This window comes from Prenolepis imparis, unplaced genomic scaffold (assembly GCF_030444845.1).
Source record: "Prenolepis imparis isolate NDT839.2.m4 unplaced genomic scaffold, iyPreImpa1.0 SCAF_2, whole genome shotgun sequence".
Lineage (NCBI taxonomy): Eukaryota > Metazoa > Arthropoda > Insecta > Hymenoptera > Formicidae > Prenolepis > Prenolepis imparis.
In genome coordinates this window covers 4892929-4912683 of record NW_028141160.1, presented here as the reverse complement: position 1 = coordinate 4912683, position 19755 = coordinate 4892929, and the positions used below count along the sequence as shown (strand labels likewise).

The window sequence follows — 19755 nt, the reverse complement described above, 5'->3', positions numbered from 1 at the left end:
ATGTATACATAAATATGTATATATATATATATATATATATATATATATATATACAGTTTCATTTAAAAACCATCCACTAAGTACATAGCTTTATTTCTTATCAAAAAATAAGTCGAAATGTCCTGAATAATTTTTTTTTATAATACTCAATAAAGGAATAATTATTGAGTAAAATACTTTAACCAGGCTAAAGATAGGCGCAGTTTGACCGTACTTTACTCAATAATTACTCCTTTATTAAAAGTTATAGAAAGAAATTATTCAGGACTTTTCGATTTATTTTTTGGTAAGAAATAACGTTATTTACTTATTTAGTGAGCGGTCTTTAAGTGACACTTTGTACATATATAAGATTGTATAATTAATCTAAATAAAACTATTTTACACCAATATTTAATAATAATAATATAACTTATTAAATAGATGTATATATGGAATAGTATATATGTAAAATTAAAATAATGTGTAAAAAATGATTTTTGAATTAAATCATGTATAGAATTAGTAAACTTACTCTTATATAATTTTTGTTGAACCTTTTGTAATTTTATTCTTTTCTCTTTTCGGAATGGGACTGCTATTGGTAGATAGATAGAAAGATTCTATAAATATAATAATAAATAATATAGTATTGTTAATTACATTTGCATAAAAACAATTATTCTCTATATAAAATTTAATAGCTGTAAAACGATAATGATTGCTATATAATACCTTGCATGTTATCATTGTCAAAATTATTATTAGCTAAATTATCATCAGTGTTAGTATCATTTAAGCTATTATTAGCTAGATCATCGTCAGTATTAGCACCATTTAAGCTATTATTAGCTAGATCATCGTCAGTATTAGCATCATTTAACCTATTATTAGCTAGATAATCGTCAGTATTAGTATCATTTAAGCTGATATCATTATAGTTTATATCGTTATCATTGTCATGAGTATTTCTATCAACTTTACTACAATTTTAGCGAGTGCAGCTTCCAGATATTTATTGATATTAAGAATATCAGCTTCTTTTTGAGGTAATCTATAGTACTGTTTATATATATCTTCTTTGTGTCCCATAAAATTCGCTAATTCGGATACTTCATATTCTGTTAATTTTAATTTATGACAATTAGTTGCGATGTGCTTTCTAAGAAGAGTACCTCGCAATCTTTCAGGATGATCAGCTCCACACTCATATGCAAATTTTCGCATTTGATCACATGCTCTTAAATATTTAAATCTTTGCTTATTGAAACCTGATATACCAAAAACATATGGATTCTTTGGATGTACATTAGCTTGATTTCGGCATTGTATAAATAATTTTATACAATCTAAAACGTCACATTGCAATAAAACGGGAACAGGACGACCTAATTTCCCTCTAATTTGAAATCGCACATATTTACATACAATTGTTTTAGCTGAGTCTGAAAGAGATTTAAAAAGATCCGGATCGCTTTGTTCATTTAAACCTTCATAAGTATAAAAATCTTCCAATAATATTCTTTGTATTTCACCTGCACGTTTTCTGTTATATATTTGCATAGAAATTAATATACATTCACCCAAAGTTTGCCATACATTATAAGAAAATTTTTCTTTTAAAAGATTATATGCTTCACATCTTTCCGTATTTACATAATTATAAAGCTTTTTTATATCGCTTATGCTTGGAGCTATTTCCACTTTTTGTCGTGTGATATGTGCTCTTGTTTCCATTACTGTTTTATTAACGGAATGGCCAAAGTCTTCTTTACGAAGCGAAAGAAAATCTTTAATAGAATCGTGATTTTTAATACATTGTGATCGCCATAATTCGCCGACTTCTTTTAATAATGTACCTAATTGAAATGCTGTAGAAGCGGCACCAAACTTCTGAGTTTCAGGATTATATCGAGCTACTTCATATACCGCTTTAATGCAGTCATCGTAATATTTTGGCTGATACAATGAGGCAAAATCCGTAATTTCATTATTTATGTTTTTTAATGCTTTTAAAAACCGTCCAAGTATTCGTAATCGATTTCGCACCATGTCGTGTTGATGCTGTGGTTTATATTTCATACAAAGTTTATTACCATATCGAATAATTAACTCATCATATCTTATGAGACATGTAATAGAATCTTCTCTTAATACTGAAAAAAATATTTTTTTTTAGAGTTTGAGAAGCTATTTCGTTAATCCTTTCGAGAATTGTCCGTCCGAGAACTGTAATTGTTCGATTTTTAGAATGTTTTAAATTTATACACTTTCGAGTATGACTTCGTAGGCTGTTTTTAGAAAAAAATCCATGGCATTTAATGCACACTCCATATTCAGTAGCTTTCTTATTAAATTTAATATTCGGTCGTCTAACAACATGTAACTTGCCATCATTTAACATTTTGTTTGTATTAAATTGAAATTCTCCTTTCCGGCGTATTGTTTCAATTATTTTTTTACGTTCAGGACATCCTTTTGATAACTGAGCGAATTTTTTAACATCTTCATTATGATGTACATTTTCTAAGTGTCTTGCAATTTTTGATTTTGGTGACTTACAATAAAGACAATAGTATTTCTTTATACCATTAGAAGAATTATCAATCGTAAGCTGTGCATCATCACATCCTGACGTGCCCGGTGCGTTTGCCGTTGATGATAGATTTAACGTCGATCTGCGTAAGTTATTAGATGTATTTAATTCATTTTCATTTATAAATTTGTTATTTAGTTCATCGTCATTGCTTTCATAATCACTGTCACTTGTTGAATCTTCCGATGGTTCATAATTTTCATCAAGATTGTTATCATCTCTGATATTTTCGGTGCTTTGTTCTTCCACCAGTTTATCTTCCGCTTGACTTGTACTTTCTAATTCTATTAAACAACAATTTTAGTGTATGTTTAATTAAATATGTTATTTAGCTCATTTTAATGTATAATGTATCTACATACATAATAGATATACACTTGTTCGTATTTAATTAAAATTATACAAGAATTAATTTAATTGTACTTAATTGATCTATTATCAACGGCAAATGCGCCGGGCACATCGGGATGTGACGACGCACAGCTTACGATAATTCTTGCAGTGGTAAGAGATAAAGAAATACTATTGTCTTTATTGTAAGTTACCAAAATAAAAAATTGCAAGATATTTAACAAATATACATTATAATGAAGATGTTAAAAAGTTCGCTATCAAAAAAATATCTTAAACGTAAAAAAGGAATTGAAACAATATGCTGGAAAGGAGAATTTCAATTAAATACGGACAAGTGTATTTATATCTATATAAATATATATAATGTATAATCTATAATGTATATATGTATATACAATATATATATAATACATATAATATGTGTTAACCATTGTATAATGTAAATATGTTAACGTTTTGATAAAACATTATTAACAATTTATAACAAATTATTAACTTACTTTCAATAGTATTTTCTATTTCGGGAAAATTTTCTATTGTATATGTACTATTAAGTAGCATCGATTCATATATTATGAAAGACATATTATTAATATCAGTATCATTTAAGCTATTTTCTTTTTCTTTATTATTATGATTATTTTCGATCTGTTCTAAAATTGAATCTTCACCAAATACAGATAAATGTAGGTTGCTTTCAGATTCATACCTATAAGAATAAAACATAATATACATATTTATGATATAACTTTTGCATATTACAATATATAAATGTATGTAATAAATTTTGATGCAAATTAATCACAAAAAGAAAAGTGGAAATAAAAAATTATAAAATATCTTTATATAATTTCTATATAATCTCTATATAATCGTTCAACAAGTAGAAAATATATTTCGCATAAAAATTTCGTTCACTTCCATCAAAAGGGTGAAAATTATCTGAACAATATATAAATAATTTATAAAGCGTATAATACAGCCACATAAAAAATTTATAGCATTTCTAAATAGAAAAATAAAGCATTTTTAAACAAATAATAAAGCAAACAGAAAATAGAAAAATCAACCATGTTGAAACAAAACTGTGTATATGTCTGTATGTGTGTGTGTGTGTGTGTGTGTGTGTGTAATGCGAGTAACTTGAGTTATATACTATTTTTAATATAAAACAATGTTTTCTTTAACTAACAAGAAAGCATTCTTTGCGAAAAGATATATTTGGAAAAAAAACATTTCAAGAAATTTTTTTATTAGAAGTTTCATATATGTGTAAACTTTTATATATGTGAACGTTATTTATATCTTAACTTCATTTATATATTTATTTAAAAAATCTAGCTTATATAAATAGAAATAAAATGTATAATATATTTTAGAAATAAAATATGTTTAAAAAAATATTTAATATTTCAATAATATTTATTAAATAATACTTTTGTTTTATGTAAGATGTTAGTATATATAAATATATATACAACTGTATATGCATAGAATGTATATACATATGTATATAAATATATATAGATCTTGTATGTACAGTCTGTATGTATCATTTTAATTTCATTATGCATTTACAACATTTACGTATTGATATGCTGTATATATGAAATACATATAATTATGTTCTTCATATTTGCTTACAAAATAGTATCCTGCTATCATAAATTACGACAAATTCTTAACATAATTTTATAACTCCGCAAATGCTAACAGAATAAATTATAATTTACTATACATATTTGTAATAACTAATAAATTGTTTGAATTTTGGAATTATACATTAATGTTATACAGCATTAAGAGAGTTTACATATAAAAATATACATATATATTTACCTGCACACTTCTGGTTCTATTGTAATTATTTTAGATTCATTTTCCTTATTATTAGTAATTATATTTTTATTAGACTTTTCATTATTTGATAAGTTTTTATAAAATGCACGGTTAAATGCAGCAAGTAAAAATGGATGATCTATAAAAAATTAACCATAATACATATATTGAAACTTTCACTATTTTAAAATGACAAATTAAAAATATAAACAAATATTGCTCATTAAATTTGACAAATAAACCAATACTGTACAATATTTTAAAATAATTTCATAAAAATATCAATCTATCAGACATTAGTTTTTGAATTTAAATTGTTTTGTGTACTATTAAATAATTATTTAATATTTTATTCTTCTGCTAATTATGAAATGAATATTTTGTTATAATTTACATCGTTTATTTTATTATCTTCAATTCCATTAATATATACATATATTAATAAATTATGTGCAACAATATGCAAATATTACGTATATTACGTACGCAATTAACGATTTTTGACACAAAAATTAAATATTTACCTGTATCTCCTGATTTACTTTGATTATTATTATATGATTTTAATTTACGCTTTTTGTGAATTTCATGGTTATCATTATTCTTGTTTTCATCTTTTTGTAAAATGATATCTAAGCACATATCATTTTTATCTTTTACCTTCATTTCTATAGTTGTTTCATTCCTATTATCCTTATTCCTATCTTCACAATTGTTTTGCAAAACATATGTTTTACTAACTGCATAGGCTATAACATTACATGTATATAATCGCAGATTAAAATATTTTTTAAAATATTTTAAATATAATAATTCAACATACATGATTTATTTTGCAGGATTCCATGTAACTTCCCAAGTGGGAAATGGTTACTGGCGAGATAATGGCCCAGTACCAATTTCTATTACTAAGTAACTTGGCACTGTACTAGATGCCAGTACTGGTGCCATGCTGGTGAAATACTGGGATGATAGAATTGGGCCAAGACTCAAATTACTGTACTGCTGCGGTACAGGATTCCAGTATTGCTGCAGTACCGATTTCCAATATTGCAACAGCACCGATTCTCAATATCATAATAGTACCAAGAATCAGTACCAATTCCCAATACAGTAACAGTATAAAAAATCAGTACTGATTACCAATACTGTAACGGTATCAAAGATCAGTATCAATTTCTAAATTATTACTACTATATATTATATTATACATAAATTATTGCTACAATAATATTATAACTATACACGTGTTAATACCAATATAATATTATTTTATTTTTATTTTATAAAACACATATAATGAAATATTTTCAAATTTTATTAATTCGCATTTGTTTTCTCATCTTCCATATTATTCTCTCTTTCTTTGCGACCTTCGCATCGATCTGCTGCTCCCGAGAACCACCGACTGATGGAAGAATTAATTTCTTTCTCTTCCTTAGTAGCCCAGTAAAATTAGACTTGAAAAGGGCAAAACTATAACAAAATTAGGAACAAGCTGAATTTTTGTGGAGACCTTTATTTCGATGTTCTAATGTAATTCTGAAAAGTACCCTTAATTTGATCCATGGGTTTTTTTATAGGGGATAAAAAAGGGTAAATTTTAGTTTTTTGCTATTATCTCGCAAACTGGCAATTTTTCGAGAAAAACAGTTATTATTAAAATTGTAGCTCATAAAATTCTCTACAAAAAAGGTTATTATACTTTTTTTTCGTGGAATCAACCGTTTCGAAGATATAGAGTGAATTAAGACTGAAAGAGAAAATGTGCACACCACTATAGTATTATATGTGACTATGAGGTGCAGAAAACGAACTACAGACATTGCAACTTTACCGCACGTTTTATTCAAAAACGATTAGTTGCACGAAAAAAAATATAATTACCTTTCTTGTAGAGAATTTTATGAGCTACAATTTTAATAATAACTATTTTTCTCGAAAAATTGTCAGTTTTCGAGATAACGACAAAAAACTAAAATTTACCCCTTTTATCCCCTATAAAAAAAAACCCATGGATCAAATTAAGGGTACTTTTCAGGATTTCATTAGAACATCGAAATAAAGGTCTCCACAAAAATTCAGCTTGTTCCTAATTTTTATGAAGTCAAAGTCTAATTTTACTGGAGTATAGCTCCAAACTTACTTAGAAGAATATCTATTAAATAATTTTAAATTTTTGCATTGTAAAATATAATATATATATATATATATATATATATATATTAATTTATAGGAAAATAAATAATTATAAAATAAACACTTAATTAAATGCTGTGTGTCTATATTAATATTTAATTAAATTTTAAGTTAATATTAATTAAATAGAAGCTGAAATAACACGTACCCATAAATAAGCTATAAATTTTCGTTTTGCTAAAGTTTAATTTTTTTATGTCATTCTTTTGTCGACCAAAAGCAGTAAATAACATCTGGACCTCTTTGGTTATTATAATTGACAAAGCAGTATGTATTGCTGTTTTGGGTGTTGGAGCTACGTCAACATATTTTTCAAATAATGTACGCTGTAAAAATGTAAAGTTATATCTATTTAATTAATTGATTAATTTTTTATGTAAATGTAAATTTATTTATTTATTTATGTAAATTAATATTTATTTACTATTTATTTATTTATTTTTATAATATTTCCATTTATTAAAGAAAATAATGTATAATAATATATATAATAATAAGTTAGTTTGAAAAATTTAATTACCAAAGCATTTTTTTTGTCATCATCATCCATTGAGGCATCCAAAGTTTTAAAATTATCCAATGTAGATGTTGGTAATTTAATGTTAATAATTTCTTTTAAAGCAGCAACTGGATTCATTTCCTCTTTACGCGGTAAATTAAGTAAAAAATTATTCTGTAATTCTTCAAAACCTTTTCGAATATCGTATAAAACACTTCTTTTAATATTTTCCATCTTTTTTTGTACAAGTATTTCTACTTTATCATAACAAGCATTAGCAATTACTTGACAAAATTCTGAAATAGGAAATAAATATTTATTCTTCAAAAAATCATAAGAAAATCTTCATTTTATTGTAACAGGATATTTTTTTTACAAATAAACATATAAAAATTAATCTTGAATATGTTAAAAGATACTACATACCATTATTTTCTGTATCACTATTTTGTGATTTTGTTCTTTTAAGTTTAAATGAATTTGAATTTTCGGCTTTATCAGAAAAGGAAGAAGAAGTTGCTTTACGCTTGTTATTTTTTTTAGATTTCAAATTTTGCATCGCAAATAAACTTTTTTTAGTTTTGGAAATAACAACTGATTCGGAATCTGAACTGCTTCGAACGTCATTATCTACGAAGTAAAAATATATTAATAATTTTTTGCAGATTAGTAGATGAAAATTAATTTTAAATCAAATTAAATTAAAATTGGCAATAGAGCCGACGCGAGATGTTAGTTGCGTAGAAATATATCTTTTTCTGAATTAAATAAATTTAAAAAGAACGGATCCTTAGTTCGGATCTTTAAATATAATAGAACAGTCGCCCGGAAAGCGGAAGATTTCGGTTTGAGCCCTGGCTTACTTAGACACTTGCGACCGTTATTTTTCTCGCCGATCTCCTTTCCTTGTATTAAAAATATCCATATCTCCGATATGGAGATTGAGAAGAATTTAAAGATCCGTATAAGGATCGTTTTTTTTAAATTTATTTAATTCAGAAAAAAATATATTTCTACGCAACTATAATAACATCTCACATCGATTCTATTGCCAATTTTAATTTAATTCGATTTATTATCTATAAGAGCCTTCTAACAATCGGATTAATTTTAAATCTTAAAAATACTACACCACTGTTTTCTCTGCAACTATTTTGTGATATTGCTCTTTTTGAATTCGCCTTCGTCGAAAAAAGAGAGTCGTTTTACTTTTTTTGGCTTTCACATTTTGCATCGCAACTAAACCTTTCTTATTGTTAGTTTGAGAAACAACAACTAAATCTGATGAACTGCTCTGATTGTCATTATCTACGAAATAAAATATATAATATAGGTTAAACTCGGATAAGATGGCCATAGTTTTTTAAAATGCAAAAAACATACTTTTATTTTTGTTATTTTTAATAACGTTCGGCATATTACTTCACTGAAGCTTAAAATACGTAATACTATCGAAATTAGAGAGAAAATACTTAACAGGAATTTTATATTATCAAAATATTGCAATGTGAGCATTGGCCTGACTTTTAAAGAAAAGATGTTATTATCCATTTCTAAAAAAGGCATGTTATTGATTCTCGAATGTATCGAAGTCTTCTCGAAAGTCTCGAAGGTATTGTTGCCTTTTTACCGCGATACTGATTGGTTCTCTGTCGATTCGCGTTGTGTATTATATTCGTAGCATCGAAAGGCTGTCATCGCGAGGGTTAGCAGTTAGTAGTTGACAGTTAGTGCAAAATAAAATTAAATAAAATAATAATATTTTAAATAATATGTGATAATACTTTAAGCTTGATTAATATTTTTGACATTCGCGTTGTGTTATATTCGTAGCATCGAAAGGCTGTCATCGCGAGGGTTAGCAGTTAGCAGTTTGACGGTTAGTCCAAAATAAAATTAAATAAAATAATAATATTTTAAATAATATGTGATAATGCTTTAAGCTTGATTAATATTTTTGACATTCGCGTTGTGTGTTATATTCGTAGCATCGAAAGGCTGTCATCGCGAGGGTTAGCAGTTAGCAGTTTGACAGTTAGGCCAAAATAAAATAAAATAAAATAATGTTTTAAATAATATGTTATTATACTTTAAACTTGATTAATATTTTTGACATTCGCGTTGTGTTATTTTCGTAGGATCGAAAGGCTGTCATCGCGAGGGTTAGCAATTAGCAGTTTGACGGTTAGTCCAAAATAAAATAAAATAAAATAATAATGTTTTAAATAATATGTTATTATACTTTAAACTTCATTAATATTTTGGCGGAAAAGAGGCAAAAATACTTGCGAGAATCGACTTAATAAGTTTTTTTTTAAAAAAGACTAGAATAACACAAGCGCGCGTTACGCCATTCCTCGATTTTATATAAAAAAATGATGTTTTTATATAAAGTTAAACATTTAAGTTTAAACATTTTTTTGTTTAAACTTGGTTAATATTTTTTGATAGAAATCAGATGATTAAAGCATTACATTGCTAATTAAATTTTAAAATTAAAATGTGTTATAAAAATTAAAATAATAATGTTATAAATAATATGTTATAATCCCTTATCTGCGATTAATATTTTTTAACAGAAATCAGCTGATAGCTGTTATAAATATTAATCGAGTTTAAGGAATTATAATACATTATTTAAAACATATTATTATTTTAAATGTTATAACATATTCTTATTTTAAAAATTAATTAGCAAATTAACGCTTCAATAAGCTGGTTTCTGTAAAAAAATATTAATAAAGAAAAAAAATATTAAAGGATCGTTGCTACAGAACTTATAGTTTTTGTTGAATTTTCCCGATAAACGTTTAAACTTGAAAAAATTAAGGCCTTTATAAGACCTAGAACATTTTCTGTCGGCTCGTTTTGTAGGTCTTGAAGAGACTTTCAAAACGCGCCCACAGAAAATGTTTTAGACCTTAATTTTTGCAATTAAAGTTTAAAAGTTTTTCGCGAAACATAAGGCCTGTATAAGGCCTAGAACATTTTCTTTGGGCGCGTTTTAAAGGTCTCTTCAAGAACTACAAAATGAGCCTTCAGAAAATGCTCTACGACTTACGCAGGCCTTAATTTTTGAATTCAAAGTTTAAACATTTTTTCTGAAAATTAAGGCCTGTGTAAGTCGTCGAACATTTTCTGAGGGCGCGTTTTAAAGGTCTCTTTAAGACCTACAAAATAAGCCCTCAGAAAATGTTCTACGACTTACACAGGTCTTAATTTTTAAATTATAAGTTTAAACGTTTTTTGCGAAAATTAAGGCCTGTGTAAGTTGTAGAACATTTTCTGAGGGCGCGTTTTAAAGGTCTCTTCAAGACCTACAAAAAAGGCCTATAAGTCATAGAACATTTTCTGTAGGCTCATTTTGTAGGCCTTGAAGAGATCTTTGAAATGCTCCCACAGAAAATGTTCTACGACTTACACAGGCCTTAATTTTCGCGAAAAACGTTTAAACTTTGAATTCAAAAATTGAAGCCTATATAAGGCTTAGAACATTTTCTGTGGGCTCGTTTTGTAGGCTTTGAAGAGACCTTCAAATAGCGCCTACAGAAAATGTTCTAGGCCTTATACAGGCCTTAATTTTCGCTAAAAACGTTTAAACTTGATTGCAAAAATTAAGGCCTATATATAAGACCTAGAACATTTTGTGTGGGCTCGTTTTGTTGTTCTCGAAAAGACCTTCAAAACGCGTCTACAGAAATTGTTCTAGGCCTGATATAGGACTTAATCTTTGCATAGTTTAAACGTTTTTCGCGAAAATTAAACAAACTGTAAGTTGTAGAGCAACGATCCTTTAATATCTTTTTTCTCTATTAATATTTTTTGGCAGAAATCAGCTTATTGAAACGTTAATTTGCTAATTAAATTTTAAAGTAATAATATGTTAAAAATATTAAAATAGTGATATGTTCTAAATAATGTTATTGTATTTTATCCGCGATTAATACTTTTTGACAGAAATCAGCTGATATTTGTCAAAAATATTATTCGAGTTTAAAGTATTATAACATATTATTTAAAATGTATTATATAATTTTAGTTTTTATAACATATTATTTTAAAATTTAATTATCAAATTAACGCTTTAATCAGCCGATTTCTATCAAAAAGTATTAATAAAACGTAATTTGATAATTAAATTTTAATATAATAATTATATTTCTTCAATTCTTATTCGATTAAATAAATATATATTTTGCGAAAAATGCGTTTCAAGATCTATCATCTCAGTATATGTTATTAAACATTAATTTTGAAAACTAATTAATAATTTCATTAGTTTTCTGATATCGATCGCGATTGAATGTAGACAACGATCTTTTTATAAATTATGCGTAACTATATACATATATCGCGGTAATAGATGTCGAAACTACTGCGCATTCGCAATTCGAATTATATTTAAATCATCGAAAAGTGTCGGACGAAATATTATGTGTGACTAATTAAGGAAATAATTATTGTCCTTAAAGATCGCTACGAAACCTTAATAGTTAATTTGGATTTATATCTCACTTCTATTCTTATTATAATTTAATAAATATATTATTTCTTAATTAAATAAATATATTACGCGGAAAAAGCTTTTCGAGATTTATCATCGCGAAAAAAAATATTAATGATATATATATATATATATATATATATATATTAAAAAGTATTAATATAGCGAGCTAATTAATTTCTAAAATAATAATATGTTACAAAAATTAAAATAGCAATATGTTATAATACATTAGCCTCTATTAATATTTTTTGATAGAAATCAGCTGATTAAAACGTTAATTTGTTAATTAAATTTTAAATAATAGTATGTAATAAAAATTATAAAATAAAAATATGCCTTAAATAAAATATAATACATTAAACTTGATTAATATTTTTTTACAGTTATCAGCTGATTTCTGTCAAAAAATATTCGAGTTTATTGTATTATAACATATTATTTATATTTGTATTTTAAAATTTAATTAACAAATTAATGCTTCAATCAGCTGATTTCTGTCAAAAAATATTAATCATGTTTAAACAAATTTTATATAAAAATATCATTTTTTTTATATAAAATCGAGAAATGGCGCGCGCGTAGCGCGCGCTTGTGTTGTTCTAGTGTTAAAAAAAGAAAGATGTTAAAAGATGTTATATAATAATATATAATATGTTATTATGTTAAGATGTTTAAAGATGTTATTATGTTATTATGATATTATGTTTCTATTATTTATTAACGCAATCAAAAAGTTAACTTAAAATTTATAATAGAAATGCACGAATTCAACAAATATTACAAACAATAAATATACCTTCTTCCATAACCTTTTTCGTTATTATTTTTTGACTGGGCAATGCTTCAAAATCACTGATTTTACTTGAATCATCAGATTCGTTTCTTTCTGTATCTGACAATTCCTCATCTAAATCAGACATTTCGCTTGACAATAAAACAGTGCCTTCTGAAGTGCGTGTTAGACGGCGTTGTCCCTGATCGTAATTATCTATAATGTAGATAATTCAGTGCATTTCATAAAGAAATATTATAATAATAATACTTGATATTATAGATTTTTTCTATCTTAAGAATTAAGGCCGGTATTCATAGTCAGGTCTTATATTTAAGATAACTTACAAGCATCTTTTATTAATTTAACCGGATAATCTTTCCATGTTAATTCTACAGCTTTAATTTCCTTGCTCCAGTCTTGTACTTTATCATAATCAGATTTCGGCGGATATTTACAAAGCCATGTACGTTTAGGTTTTGATAGCCAATTTATCGGTACAAGGTCTATACAAAACTTTTTATCTTGACGTCGAATGCTACTGAACCAGACGACTACATTTGTCACGTTATCGTTTAATTCAGTTCTATATAAATCACAGAATAATAAATTACTTTTCATTATTGTTAAAAAAAGCTTTTAAAGCTTAATATTATGTAATTTTATAACATAAATATTTTCAAAAATGTAGTAAAAAAAAGTAGTAAAAGTAGTAAAAATTGTCTGGCGACGTTTATAAAAACGATATTCACTATCATTTCCTATATAAATATTTTCAACAAATTGAAAAAATACTCACAAATACGAAAAATTATTCATCGTTGATTTCTTTTTCTCTGTGCTATGTAACGATGCGGTACCAATATTCAATGAGCGAAGAAAATAATTTTTTTCTTTGAATCAAGGCTTGCCCTTATACCGATCCTTTTGACATTACTTTCGACATTACCTTAATATAACTCTTACACTATGATCCGCTCGACCAATAACAAAACGTTAACGCCTCCTAGAGCGATCTGTTTATAAAAATGCAGATGCTGTCATGACACCTCAAAGCGGCAATAACAGAATCGATACAATTGATAACACATTTCACGCATATGCATCGATAAAAATATGTCGAAAAAGAGGTATTTTTATACTAAAAAATATCGTGAATTAGAAAAACATTTACACATATCATCATCATCGTTATCGTCATTACTGGATGAAAATGAAAAGACAAATAATACACATGACAACGATGATCAAGAAAATCAAATACATGACAATGTTTGGATTTTCAAAAGAGAAGATGGATTAAAGCTGGACAACAGTCTGATGCGTCAACCTGCACATTTGCAAATTTTGTCATCTTGTTCAACGCTGTCTTGTGATAGTAGAAATTCCAAGTATAATTTCATATATTTCCACAATTTAAAATGTTTTAAAAATACACTTAATTCTGGTTTTTCACATGTTCGTATTATCCTAAGATAAATTGTTAAAATTAATGATTTTTTAGTGTAACTTTCTTTCAAAAATAAATATTTTACGAGCTATTTATTAGTAAATAATCTTTTCAAAGATTACATATTTTTGTAATTAAATAAATAAAATTTTCACTTTAGCATCTTAAAATATATACAATAGTAAAATAATAATAATCTTTTTAAATAATACATATATTTAATTAAATAAATAAAAAATCATTGCTTTATTTAGCATCTCTGATAATGAAATTGCATCATCTTCATCAAATAAAGAATTATGCTACGATGATGAGAAAGTCGAAGAGCAACGTGAAAAACAAGATTCGGTCATTCCTTTTCAACAAAAAATACATGATTGGGCTATTAAAAATATTGCATGCCTCAATAATAAAATGTTATCCGAATTATTATGTATTTTGAAAACTGAGCACGACGAATTTCCCAAAACAGCTACAACGTTTTTGCAAACAAAAAATTCAAAAAATAATGTTAAACTTATGTTAAGTGGCAATGGATCCTTTGGTACGTACATTTATTTTGGTTTAGAAAATGCTCTCAAACTAATGATAAATCCTAAAGTATATGTAAAAAATGAAATCGAAATTTTTGTTAACATTGATGGTGTACAACTTTATAAAAATTCAAAACAACAATTTTGGCCTATATTAATCATGCTACATGATAAGAAATACATTGTCAAACCGCAAGTTGTTGCAATATATCATGGGGAATCTAAACCAAAATCGCCAACGGAATTTTTAAATGAATTTGTAATAGAATTATTAAGTTTAATGAATAATAAAATTAAATTTGTTAATAAAATATATAATATTAAAGTATTAGGTTTTATATGTGATACATCAGCAAGGGCATTTATTAAATGTGTCAAATCTCATGTAGCCTTTTATGCTTGTGAACGTTGTACCGTAAAAGGCCAAACAGTTGGCAAAAATAAACGTATATGTATACGCAAGAACTACTTGTGAAGAACGTAACAAGCAATCATTTAAAGAGCGTATGCAACCTCAGCATCATCTCGATAATGAGATTTCTCCTTTGTTAAAAATTCCAGAATTTGATCCAGTTAAATCAGTTATTCTCGATTCGATGCATCTTTTATTTCTTGGTATTGCAAAAACTTTGTTAAACAATATTATATTCGGTAGTTCTAAGACTAGAAGTATTGGGCCTCGAAATCGTTTATTATTAACCAATTTATTCCGTGATTTATCTGGGCAAATTTCTGCAGAATTCCAAAGATAAACTTTTGATATTGTCGATTTAAAAAATTGGAAAGCGACGCAATTTTGTTTCTTTTATACAGCGGTGTATTAGTACTTCGCCATGTTCTTCCAAGTAATAAATATAAGTATTTTTGTCTTTTATACGTAGCATGTCGATTATTATGTAGTGATGATTTGGCAATATTAAACGCAGAAAATGCAAAAAAATTGTTGATATTATTTTTTCGTTTATTGCCGAAATTTTACTCTCACATACAAAGCATTAATTTCCATAATTTGATTCATATAGCAGATGATGTCACTCATATGAAATGTCCGTTGACATTAATTTCGGCATTTCCATTCGAAAATTGTTTGATGATATTAAAAAAATTAGTTCGAACACCAAATAATCCCTTAAGGCAAGTTGCTAATCGTCTAAGAGAAATAAATTTGAACATCGATATAAAAACTGATCGAATGGTGTCACGAACGAATGGTATCACTAATTATGTTAAAAAGAAATCAGTTGATTTAGGCGATCATATGACGAAGACAATGTTCACAAGCATAACATGGAATGAGATGATTATTACGAATAGTTCTCCTAATAACGTCGTGCAGCTAAAAAATGGTGAAATCATCCAAATTTATAATATTTATTTATTAAATGATAATGTTTCGAATCAAGAAGAAATATTCGTAAAAGGATTATTATTTTATAATACAAGAGATGTTTTTAATTATCCATATAAGTCATCTGATGTCGGTTTATGGCAAGTTACTTTAAGCAAATACCGTCGTATTTTCCAAGTTCAAAAAATTAAGCATAAATGCGTATTTTTAAAGATTAAGAATATTACGTATTGTACACAGTTATTACATACTCCTGAATAAAATGCATCATAGAAATGCATCATAGAACTGAACAAGATAAAATAAAAACATGATGTCATGATGTCTCGGGAAACTCCGGATCCCAAAAACCTTTAAAAATATTATATTTATTATACATAACATAAAAAGTGATAATTAAATAAAATATTATAAACCTTCTGGTGTATTTGGTCGTTCATATTTGTGTCGATGTCGCGAGCTGTGATTTTTCCGTTTTTTCAATTCTTCACTTTGATTAAGCTGGTTTTGTTTTGATCTTGACATACTCGTAAATCAATCTACAACATCAAAGTAATTGATCATCTTGATAATTAAAATAAAGGATGTTCAAGTTGTGTATGTTGAAACAAATAATTATCATATTTTTAATAATCCTTTGAATATATTTTATTTTCTTACCTATTGCTTTATTAAGTTGTCTTACATAAACGTAAGGTATTTTCATATTTAAAGTATTTGTAATATTATCAAGTATATCTCGGTTTCCTAAAAGAATAGAAATGAAAATATTAAAAATGTTATTAAATTATATAATTATAAATTATTAATGCGTTAGTTGCGGACCGGCGTGCAAAGAGTTCAAATGAGTATCTCGAATTATCATCGTGACTAACGGGTGGTTTGCTAATATCACGGGGTGTTTAATTTGATACGAAAGCGGCGCGTTTGATAACCGCCCGCCGACTCGAATTAATTCGTCGTCCCCGAGGAACGGGTTGAGCGAGAAGATCGGACTTTTTGATTGAATCGAGTGGTTTTGTGAGAGCGCAGCCCGTTCGGAATGAAAATTTTGCTCTTGAATCTGTTTTAACCAGAAATTCAGCGCGGCTTGACATTCGGCGGCGGAGAGAGCGATCGAAGTTTTATCTAAACTCGCGCGTCGGTGAGTCGGGGAGCGAAGTAGCGAAACAAATCGGAGTATGTAGGCGGTGATCCGGATTAATTTTTTCCATGAAGAATATCGCGATGCTAAATCCCATTGCTCAATGGGTTGTGTTAGATGCGTGGTTACGCGAGGATTTCGTTCAATCGAGACGTCGAGTTCGCAGACAGAGGATTGTGCCGGCCATTCTGATTCCGGGAGGCGCAACCATGTTGGGCCATGCCACCATAAATGACTTGAAAGCTGGTCTCCCGAAATTCCGCGGGACGCACAGTCCGCAGGATTTTCGTCCGTCGAAATATATCGCCAAGACACATCTGGAAGTCGCGATTGGATCTCGGACACGCGATTGGAAACGAACGTCTTCCATTTCGAGGGATGTTGTCCTATCCATGCTAATACGACCGTCGAGTCGGTCCAACAGTAGCACGACGCGGAGGTCAAGTTCAATGACGTGCGTATAAATTCCATCAATTTGGATAACAACACGGCGGCCGCTAACTCTAATCGCGGGATGCTTAAAGACTTTATGAGCGCGACCCTGGATTTTCCGCTGAGTAACGTCACTCTAATTTCGCCGGAAAGTGATCTCAGGCGCAGATATACGGCGGCGGCATAGGCAGCGGTGGACGCGTCGGAGAACCCGTGGAGCTCGCATTGCACGGTGTCAGACCCGTGATACGTCCAGCGATCAAGCTTTAAATCGTGTAGAGCGATCAAGGAAGTTTGAATCGTTTTCCATTGATCTAATAAATGAGACGAGAGTATCCCAATCGAGTTTAGTCATCCAGAGAAGTTGCAAAAATATTTTTGCTGAGATTGTGACGGGAGTACACCACCCTAAAGGATCAAATAATTTCGCGATTGTAGATAGAATCGATCGTTTCGTATTTGAAATAGTTGTCGGGAGAGAGGCCCGAAATTGAAACACATCTAACGAGGGATTCCACGCGATCCCGAGAATTTTTAATTGCTCGTCAACTTGCAAGTCTTTACTGCATGCTAAACCATGATTTTCGACCGCGATGTCCTCGAGTAATTTAGACGAATTACTTGACCATTTGCGGAGTTCAAATTTACCGCAATGCAGCAACGCGCACACCTGATTGCGAGCTTGGCGTAGGAGAGGAATATCGTCGGCACCGAACAACACATCGTCGACGTATATGTGATGTTGCAGAATGTGAGACGCCATGGGAAATTCGTCCCCTTCGTCTGCGACAAGTTGGTGGAGGACGCGCAAAGCTAAGTACGGCGCTGACGCTGTACCGTATGTAACCGTTAACAGCTGATATGCTTGTATCGATTTTGTATGATCCTCGATCCACAATATGCGCTGGTAGTCGTTATCGCGAGAGTCGACTTTAACCTGACGATACATTTTCGTGATGTCTGCCGAATATACGTATCGATACTGTCGCCACCGAAGAATCACCGCCGCTAAATCAGTTTGTAATTTCGGCCCGATCAATAAATGATCGTTTAGAGAGCTCGCGTTTGTTGTACGACTCGACGCGTTGAATACAACTCTTAAATGAGTTGTGAGACTGTGGTCCCGAATTATTGGATGATGAGGAATGTAAATGCATTGAGATTCTCCTAATGTATGCGTTACCTTTTTCATATGTCCTAATTTTTCGTACTCATTTAGAAAATCGGTGTATTCGGCTTTGAGCGCGGGGTTTGTATTGAACCGCCGTTGTAATGTTTTAAGCATTTTTTCCGCGAGATTATAAGATTCGCCTATGTCAATCGGAGGGCCCTTTTTAAAAGGGAGACGAACGATATAACGCTCGTCGTCGTCGCGCGAATAGGTTGAACGAAAATGATTTTCGCACTGTTGCTCCTCTGGAGTAAGCAAGGTTACCCGAGGGACTTCTTCGATCTCCCAAAATCGGCAAAGTTCTTGATCGATCGCTAAAGAAGTTGCGCTATGCTGAACCGTGATATTTTGACGCGACGGCGACAGAATCGATGTAGGGCCAGAGAGGACCCAACCGAGAATTGTTTTTTGTGCGATCGGTTGACCGCTTGTGCCTCTTCGTATTCCATCAAGAAGCAATTCACTGTATAAGTCGGCTCCGATAAGAACATCAATCGCTTCGGAACTTAACGGATTGGGATCGGCGAGAGTGAGATCGGCGAGATGCGTCCACGCGACATTCGATCTGGTAAGCGCCGGTGAATATTTAGTCAGTGATTTTAGAATAGACGCGGTAGTCGTAAAAACGGGACGCAACTTATTGAACGGCGAGAGTTTAATGTGCGCCGCCCAACGACAAGTCCTGCATCGATGCCGCCGACGCCAGAGATCGCGATGGGCATTTTAAAGCGCTGCAGTTTCAAGGCGTGGCTGAGTCTCGCGATGATAAAGGTCATTTCTGACCCTTGGTCGAGCAGCGCTCTAACGACGAGCGTGCGACCCTCGGATGAGCTGACCTTGACGCGAGCAGTTGCTAACAAAACGGAAGGTCGCGACGGAACGGTTGAACAGAGCGAAGTAACAGCTGCAGTATCGGACGCTTCCGACGGAGA

At 29.5% G+C, this 19755-nt stretch overlaps 2 protein-coding genes and 2 pseudogenes across 2 annotated transcripts; 1 reads left to right on the top strand and 3 right to left on the bottom strand.

The window, feature by feature from the left end:
* Positions 1-703: 703 nt before the first annotated feature.
* Positions 704-5719, bottom strand: LOC145932865 (uncharacterized; annotated as a pseudogene).
* A 369-nt stretch (positions 5720-6088) lies between these two features.
* On the bottom strand, positions 6089-13366 carry LOC145932864 (uncharacterized). The gene is made up of 7 exons (XM_083032090.1): positions 13093-13366; positions 12770-12961; positions 7893-8096; positions 7488-7762; positions 7116-7293; positions 6905-6926; positions 6089-6212 (listed from the first exon to the last, which is right to left on the bottom strand). The coding sequence occupies exons 1-7, from the start codon at positions 13364-13366 to the stop codon at positions 6089-6091; spliced, it is 1269 nt and encodes a 422-aa protein (XP_082888216.1).
* Positions 13367-14609: 1243 nt separating this feature from the next.
* Positions 14610-16337, top strand: LOC145932863 (uncharacterized; annotated as a pseudogene).
* A 55-nt stretch (positions 16338-16392) lies between these two features.
* Positions 16393-18937, bottom strand: LOC145932862 (uncharacterized). Its single transcript, XM_083032088.1, has 3 exons — positions 18217-18937; positions 17493-17966; positions 16393-16427 (listed from the first exon to the last, which is right to left on the bottom strand). Exons 1-3 carry the CDS (start codon positions 18935-18937, stop codon positions 16393-16395), a joined length of 1230 nt encoding a protein of 409 aa, XP_082888214.1.
* Positions 18938-19755: the final 818 nt, after the last annotated feature.

What these genes read in the sequence shown, in the direction of transcription:
- LOC145932864 (XM_083032090.1), bottom strand. Translation starts at nt 13,366, where the DNA reads ATGAAAAGTAATTTATTATTCTGTGATTTATATAGAACTGAATTAAAC. An exon ending in TAAATTAATAAAAGATGCTT is followed by an intron (nt 12,962 to 13,092) that starts GTAAGTTATCTT and finishes TCTACATTATAG; the next exon opens with ATAATTACGATCAGGGACAA. An exon ending in TAGTGATACAGAAAATAATG is followed by an intron (nt 7,763 to 7,892) that starts GTATGTAGTATC and finishes TTCCTATTTCAG; the next exon opens with AATTTTGTCAAGTAATTGCT.
- LOC145932862 (XM_083032088.1), bottom strand. Translation starts at nt 18,937, where the DNA reads ATGCTTAAAACATTACAACGGCGGTTCAATACAAACCCCGCGCTCAAA. An exon ending in AAATCATGGTTTAGCATGCA is followed by an intron (nt 17,967 to 18,216) that starts GTAAAGACTTGC and finishes CTCATTTATTAG; the next exon opens with ATCAATGGAAAACGATTCAA. An exon ending in GGACGAAAATCCTGCGGACT is followed by an intron (nt 16,428 to 17,492) that starts GTGCGTCCCGCG and finishes ATATTTTTAAAG; the next exon opens with GTTTTTGGGATCCGGAGTTT.